This window comes from Lupinus angustifolius, unplaced genomic scaffold (genome assembly GCF_001865875.1).
Source record: "Lupinus angustifolius cultivar Tanjil unplaced genomic scaffold, LupAngTanjil_v1.0 Scaffold_462, whole genome shotgun sequence".
NCBI lineage: Eukaryota > Viridiplantae > Streptophyta > Magnoliopsida > Fabales > Fabaceae > Lupinus > Lupinus angustifolius.
The window spans coordinates 148,685-157,039 of NW_017727850.1; the positions used below are offsets into that span (position 1 = coordinate 148,685).

General features: G+C 33.4%; 1 protein-coding gene across 2 annotated transcripts; it reads left to right on the forward strand.

Moving 5' to 3' along the window:
- The first annotated feature begins 686 nt into the window (after positions 1-686).
- On the forward strand, positions 687-4,780 carry LOC109341436 (vesicle-associated protein 1-2-like). Of its 2 annotated transcripts, none has more exons than XM_019579348.1 (8): positions 687-854; positions 966-1,036; positions 1,268-1,349; positions 1,783-1,898; positions 1,997-2,161; positions 2,268-2,318; positions 2,772-2,849; positions 4,322-4,780. In XM_019579348.1, the coding sequence occupies exons 1-8, from the start codon at positions 803-805 to the stop codon at positions 4,430-4,432; spliced, it is 726 nt and encodes a 241-aa protein (XP_019434893.1). In that variant the 5' UTR covers positions 687-802; the 3' UTR covers positions 4,433-4,780. The 2 variants fall into 2 exon arrangements, with proteins under 2 accessions (XP_019434893.1, XP_019434892.1); XM_019579347.1 differs by having other exon boundaries at positions 689-854; positions 2,259-2,318.
- The last annotated feature ends 3,575 nt before the right edge of the window (positions 4,781-8,355 follow it).

Genomic DNA, 8,355 nt, shown 5'->3' on the forward strand with positions numbered 1-8,355 from the left:
CTAAATTGTTATTAAGTTAATATTATATATATTACTAAATTGTTATTAAGTTAATATTATATATATTACTAAATTGTTATTAAGTTAATATTATATATGTTATTAGTTACTAAATTGTTTCCTAGTGTCTTATGATTTGGAACATATTTTCCAACTTATGTGATATTGAGTTTGAAACTAACATATATCATATATTGTTATACATGTATTGTTACATGTGTTACTAATTATGAAATATAAGGTTATAAATGTAACTATCATATATTTTACTAATTGATATATATGTTACTAATCATGAATTGTATTGTTATATATGATTCATAATTTTTTATAATAATAGTAGTAATGTTATCCTTTTATGGATAAACAATATCTCTTGTAATACATTTTGAATTTTCAATTGATACAAGATTTTTTATAAAAAAGTAAATGAAAAAACCGTGGAACCGAACCGAACCATTCAAGAGCGGTTCGGTTCGGTTCTTATAGTTAAATTTGCAGTTAATTGAGTAGAACCGAACCATATGTTTGTAATCGGTTCGATCACTAAAATACACAAAAAACCGAACCGAACCGAATTTTTACACCCCTAGCAAATAGTTTACAATATACATTGTTTTCAAAGTTTCAACAGACGTTGTTGATAGTTGATACTATTACGACCACTCTGTGAACCACATAGAAGAATTATAAATTAGAAAAACCAAAAAGAAAACTGAATCCCTGTCACCATCTTCACTTTCATCTCATTCCCAATTCCAATTCACTTTCTCTCCCAATTTCTCTCTCCATTCCAAACGTGATGAGCAATGGGGAGCTTCTTAGCATCGAACCTCTCGAACTCAAGTTTCCATGTAATTAATTTTCTTTTCCATTTCCATTCTCTTCTTTTTCCTTCGATCTGTTTTCCTTCTCATCTTTTTTTTTTCAATTTAATTTTTAAAATAGTTCGTTCCTTGTTTCAGTTGAGTTGAAGAAGCAGATCTCGTGTTCTCTTCAATTATCAAATAAGACCGATAGCTATGTAGCTTTCAAGGTAACCGTTATTTTTATTTTTTCCATTTTACAATGTTTAAATTAATTTGTTTTCGTTAATTTGATTGTGATTTGTGAATTTTAGTTTTGATTCTGTTGTTAGATCTGATTAATTGGGACTTGTATTATTGTTTTTGAACAATGTTGGATAGAAACAAATTATTTTTGATCATTTTTTGTGCGTTGAAATGCAAGATTTGAATGTTTGTGTTTGTAATTTGATTTTGTATAGGTGAAAACAACCAATCCCAAGAAGTATTGTGTTCGTCCAAACAATGGAATTGTCTTGCCGCGATCTGTGTGTGATGTTATGGGTACAAATATAAATATTCTCAATGCATGTTACTATACTTTTTGTTTTCTTAGGGTCTATTTGCGAGTTGGATTTTGGAGAGGAACTATCTTACAAGTTTATTTCATTGCTCCCAAGTCTTTCCCTTCCCTCCATTATCCTCCAAAAACCAACTCATAAACAGACCCTTAGGTAGCCTTTGGTAGCCCTGTCATAATAGAGTCGAACACATGTAATATCCTCTATTTGGTGTGCTTCATAAATATAACATATAAGTAGAATAGAACATGACATTGAATTTTAAAAGTCAAACATTTTGGTTGCCCTGAAAAGGGTGGAATTGAAAAAAGAGAACAGAGTAGAAATCCATGTTCTGTCTACGCATCCAACGCTGCCTTAGTTATGATTTATAATCAATCAATGGATTGGCAACATTTTTTCCTTTTGTTTTTAAGTTACCATGCAAGCACAAAAAGAAGCTCCAGCTGATATGCAATGCAAGGATAAGTTTCTTCTTCAGAGTGTAAAAACTTATGACGGTGCAAGCCCAAAGGATATCTCTGCAGATATGGTATAGTACAGCATGCTAGTTAGTTGCCTTTGCATTTTCAGTTGGTTTCTGTTCTTTGTGTGAAAAATTAAAAGACTGGTGTCATTTGGGTTTTCTAGTTCAACAAGGAGGCGGGACACGTGGTTGAAGAGACCAAATTGAGAGTGCTGTATGTTTCACCACCTCGACCACCATCTCCAGTCGCAGAAGGTTCAGAGGAGGGGTCATCGCCTAGAGGTTCAGTTTCAGAAAATGGAACCGTCAATGTTTCTGACTTCACACAAGTGGGTTCTTAACTTGTCCTGGTTTAGGTGAATCTTCCATTAGCACTATAAAAATTCCAGGATATCAGCTGAGCTGCCTTTTTTTTGGGTATTGCAGCCTTTGCAGGTAGCAAAAGGATTTACTGAACAACCGGAGGCTCTAGAAAAATCTGCAGAGGTAAAGGAAAATAACTTCTATGTGATGTTTGTTAAAATGTAAATTGATTTGTGGATGGATGACTGCTTTGTTGGCTGACTGCAGTTTATAGCTAATGTAGATTATACCCATGTATTTTTCAGGAAAGATATAGAATGGAATTTACTTTTCTTTTTCAATTACGCATGATTTTAAGTGAACTTACGTAGTGGTCTAGTGGTTTCATGTTTTCCTTTAAGATCAAAGCTGATGGATAAGATCATGTTTTCCAGTGTCAATAGGGGTTGTTAACTTGTTGTATGACTCTTATACATTGGATTAACATGGAGAAAACGTGAAGAGGCAAACAAATGAAAAGCTAATGAATTTATTAATTTCTTTTTGGTTCACATGCTGAAATTTGAGTGGCACCTGTAACTTCGGGAGTTGGTACTATGTGGCAACTTTGTTTTGATTATAGTTGTTTTGTTGCAGGCAAGAGCTCTTATCTCAAGGCTGACTGAAGAAAAGAATAATGCAATTCAACAAAATAGCAAACTCCGTCAGGAACTGGTGAGGATTTAGAAAATATATAACGTTTTCCCATCCATCTGTATATGTATATTTTTTCCTTTTGGTGGCGGACATTTTGAAACTAAATCTGAAATATTAGCTCCCTTCACTGTGCGATCACCTCTCCTTAAGGGTATTATTGTTCTAAACAAACTGAGGGAAAGCACCAGAAATAATAGGAACTAAGGTCATGACTGAGCCTGGTTGGTGTCTTGAGAATTCAGATTACCTAGAAAGACTCACTTCTTCTAACATAAATGGGACTTCCTTAAAAAAAATTTTGACGAGAATGATTCTATTTCTGTTGTTAGCAGTACACACCTTTGATTTTTTTAGTTTTTTTTCCATCTGTCTCTGAATATCATAAGATTTTTTTAGTTTTTTTTCCATCTGTCTCTGAATATCATAAGATTTTTTGCAACATATTTATTTGGAAACCCTGCTTAACTGAAAAGTAACCAAAGGCAGATGTTTTCTGTGATTGATGTGGAAAAAAATGTAACCGTTCTTGTCAAGGCAACTAAAGGAGGGGGACTTTCCTTGTACAGAATTCATGCTGTGTTTTCCTACTAAAAATATTTTTTGAAGCATTCAAACTTCAAACCAGTCCAATTTTTTTCATGATATTGTGTAGTATTTGGTACTCGGAGAACTGGTGAACATAGATTTTCTCATGTGGGAGAGTGCTGTGATTACAAAGATAGAGTTCTTGAGTGGAATTTACCAATTTGATGGCCTCAGAAATTCTCACATCCTTTGAATTAAAGGTGCTGCCAAACCCCCTTTTACCAAAGGGTTCGGCTCTTGTATCTTTGATTCAGGATAAGGGCATCCACATCCCTAGAGTCTTATGTTCTCTCTCTCCCTATCCCCTTCCCCTTCCCTTTTATTACCATCCAATTGGGTTTTCTTCCCACAATGGCAGACCCATCAAATTTACACTTGATATGAGCCTGACAAGTTTGTTTATTATTTTTAATTAATGTTTATTGCTTTGATTTTTTTTATTTTTTGGGTGAAATTTTGTTTATAAGTTTGAGTTTTTTTGCTGCATTGATATAATTTGCATCAGGAAGCAATTACGCACTGTGTTCTTGTTGGAGACTCAGTGCACACATAGGAAGCCTGATTAGAACTGCTGCTTATTTCTGATAAACATGTTTCTCTTTTTGTTTTGTTGACAGCAAAAGGAACTTTTTTTTAGATTTGTTTTAGAGTAAACTACACTGTTGACCAAATAAATAACGGAGTATGATCTCATTTTGCATATTAAACCAAGTGCGCCTTTGTGCTGCTACTACCCTACCATCTTATACAATATGTGCCATTAGTTTTCCTCACAGGGTGGAGTAATTTTGAGGATTGTGTAGTTACCTAAACAAGCACTTCAATTTCTGCCAAACTTCGATTCTTTCTGTGTTAGTTTTGGACCGGAAGGGAAACATTTAATTCATGATTTTTATTACTTGTAGGATCTGCTAAAGCGTGAAGGCAACAAAAATCGCGGTGGAGTCTCGTTTGCCCTTGTCATATTCATTGGATTACTTGGCATAATTATGGGGTATCTCTTGAAGAGGACCTAAGCATTCTACCAAATTGGGCATACCATACCTTTTGGTTTAGTATCCTCATTGTTCCTGATAATTCAAGCAATGAAGATGAAAGTTAAAATAGATCAATTCAGCAGGTGTTGGCCTTTCCTTTTTATTTTTCCTTATTTTTTGGGGTGGATAACAATTTGGAAGTAGAACATTAGGGGAATTCATTGGTATATGGTCACTAGAAGAGATTATTGCGAACCTGCTCATGTTTCATTCTTTTTTTAACTTAAGAACTTTGTTGCTTTATTCTTGTGTTCATCTAGCTGGTAATGTCAAGCTGTCAACATTTACAACTAATAATAAAACCTTCAGTCTTACCTTTTCATGTCACCAATGGCCATAAGTTGTTAGATTAGCTTATGCTTTCTCTATACTTTGTGCAACATACCTTTTTGCCATGGTAAAATATAATTTGATACTTAAAAATATATAAATATAATTACTAGCAGCAAAAACATTTCCTTATTAAGAAAAATCTGTCTAGCCAATTATTGCTTTTCCAAGTACCTTATTGACATATAAGAGACTAATCTTTTGGGTCAAACATATAATATACTCCCAGTAATATTTTCACATGTTTAAGCATTCCAAACTCATCCCATTTGAACCAACCCATATTAGATAGTTTTGTTACATAGCATAGACAGAGTTATTCACAAAAATGATGAGTCTGCGGATACATTTGAACTTGTCCAAAATTAGTGTGTTTTGCCTAGACCATGAAGGCAAAATCCCACTCTCAATTAGGTAGAGTGCTATAAGGGAGTTCATGTAGTGATGAATAAAAATACCACAGCATCCATGTACAAGGTAAAGTGACCATGCATTGACACTTAACAGAAATATAAGTGTCTAGTCTTAACATTTTCTGATTTCTCAAAAGATGAGTGTATTCCAAGGAACCAAGTTCCTATTTCTATTACTAATATCTTATGTAAAAAAGCTATCTTCGGAAGGCAGCTTCTATGCCTGATTTAATGAAACAAGCCCTGTAGGACAACACATGGATTTGTGTTGAGATCTTGAAGGGTGTAAGCTTGAGGCCTTGAGCCATGTTGTTATTCTCAATGTCATAATGGAACAAATCTGCACAAACCTTGTTTAGTAAGATCCCATCTTTGAAGCCAAGATAGAGAGAATGATGATTCATCCATGGACTTAATTCCATTTCCACTCTCTCCGACACCCTATTCTTTATAATGATCGAGTGTCCATTTAGACTCATAGTAGTCTTCAGGATGTCATACATGATTACCCTATTATGATACAACAGCAAGTCTTAGTTTTAATGGGTGAGATCGACTACATAGACCGAATGACGTCAAAATATATTATCATATAAATTATGTTAATTGACAAAACATTGATCTCTAAAATTTTCCTAGTCGTTTTGCCTATCGTTTTCCTTGGTATCTTTGCTTCTAGAAATTGAACTAACATCTATTTAATTTACACTTCTTAATGATACTTCTAACGGTCTCTTTCACATATATCCAAACCACCTAAGATACGATTATACCATATATTTTCTAGCTACCTCCACTTTCTCATATCTTAGACATTGGTTTATTTTTTGTTGTTCTAATGCCCAATACTGTCCCATATTATATTACAAGTCCTCCTATAAAATTTCCAGGTATATGTATATTCCTTTTATCTTACTTCATTTGCATGTTTTGAATAGTCATTTGATTTCCCGCATGAGTCTTTGAACCAATTTGTTACCACATTGGCAAGTTTCATTTGATTTCCACCATGCTGCTGTCTATGATGAGTATAATTCAAATCCCAAGTGCATTTCCTTTTCCTCAACCTCATTCTAAGGTGCTTATTAATGCACTTCATTTTTTTTGTGCTTACAAAATTATTCAGAAGTTTATTTAAAGGACGTTAACATCATCACATGCTAATATTGATGCTAGGTTGCTATAGAGTTGTAACCATGGTTTTTTGGTATGTTCAGTTGTTCACATACTTCTTCAAGACATTTTTGGCACATGTCAGAGGAGTTCAAATCCTGTCTCGGCTAAGTTTCACAATGAAGTATGTGAGATAGCCAGTAATTTTTTTTAATCCTCTTACAAATATGATTTACTTTAATAAAAAAATATTTTTGTTTTTATTAAAATAAAGAAAGTAATTGGCTAAGATGCTCAATCTACTCTTAAGGAATTAGTTTGTAGGACATAAAATTGTGAGTTCAAATTTTGTTATTGACCTGAGAATTTCGTAGATGGATAATCTCTAAATAAAGTAAATATTTATAAGTTGTGAAACTTATTTTAACTCAAATGAGTTTCCTCAAAATTTATCTTCAACCACATTAATCCTCACCGATACTCTTCATTAGTGCCATGACAGATGTTTTGACCAAAATTTTATCATTGAAATTGTTGAATTTTAAGTCAATTGGTAATTAAATTATTTGATAAACAATTAATACATGTCCATTAATGCACATTAAACAATTAAATATGAAGTTCACATTTAAACATACGAAATGCCCGATTATTTTCACTAGTAAAAAAGGAAACGCATGATTTGGGCAATTAAGTATGGAATGCATGCCCAAGTGTGAACAATTAAGATCCAATTATTCTAAAACAATAATATGTAATTATTTAATTGTATAATCATTGCTTAAAAAAGTAAATATATAATAAATTCTTATTGATAAATAATTATTTACACATTTATAGATTTTTTTAAAATAGAAAATATAGATTACATGATTAGTTATTTACAATTACATGGTTTTTATAATTTTATATTTGAATAATTCCTAAAATTTAATTAAATAGGTAAAAATTAAAATCCATCCATAATAAAATGAGTCTATTAATTTTATTTTGTTAGAAAGAAAGCAATGAGAAAGGGGAATCCCACACTTACAAGATTGGTTGATGTGACAACATCCTAAACATAAGAGTGGTATGCAAAAATCCTTTGTCAGAAAAATTCAACTAAAGTCCCTTATGATATAATAGAAACCATAATCATCAAAATCGGATGGTAAATCAAACTTAATACTAATATGATATGATAATTATATCGTTTAATGAAATTTACATTAATATGCTTTTGTTTATAAATATATGTTGTTCTTTTATGGTTGATTGGATTCGTCACATGAGAGATTCAGGTAAGGCTTCTTCTCGAATTTGGATGGAGGTTGACTTGGATTCCTCAGTGGAGATACCTGAAAATTAGAGATGACAAAACGGACTGCCCGACCCGTTTTGAACTTGGAAGAATGAAAAAGAAAAATGGAAGAAGAAGGAGGTGTTGTGATTCTATGAAGGTTATGGTGTTACAAAAACTAAGAGATTTGCCTATGAGCTTGTCACTAGGTGAAGGAAGTGGGTTGGGTTGGATGTATGGGTCTTCAACAATTTGGTTTAGTTTAAGCCCACATGCTACCAGTTTAGCCCGTGTGAAATGCCCGCAAATTTAGCGGGCAAGCAGGCCGAGCGATATGAGCTAACATGAAAAAATTGGATGCCATGCCGACATTTTTTACGGGTAATGTGGGTCAACCCGCGGGCAATGCCCATATTGTCATCTCTATTGAAAATATTCTCCAACGATCAAGTTAGTAAGATTGGAGAAGTAATGCTTAGGAGCAATAAATGAGAAGCAATGAGTAAGTAGAGGATAATAATAACAAGTAATAAGTTCTAAGTTATGAGGGAATGATGATACTTCTTGTTGGGGGAATCCTTATTTATAGTGGATGACGTGGCTCTAGAGGGTACTACTACCATGGTTGACCATTCTGGCATGCTGGAGCTGCTTTTCCCATGTTAGACGGCTTTGGTAGGGTCGTACTCTGCACATTTTTTACTTATAGCATGTGGCAGGTCTAGTAGTCGTATTGTAGCCTATCCTTGTCATGTTGGCAGGGG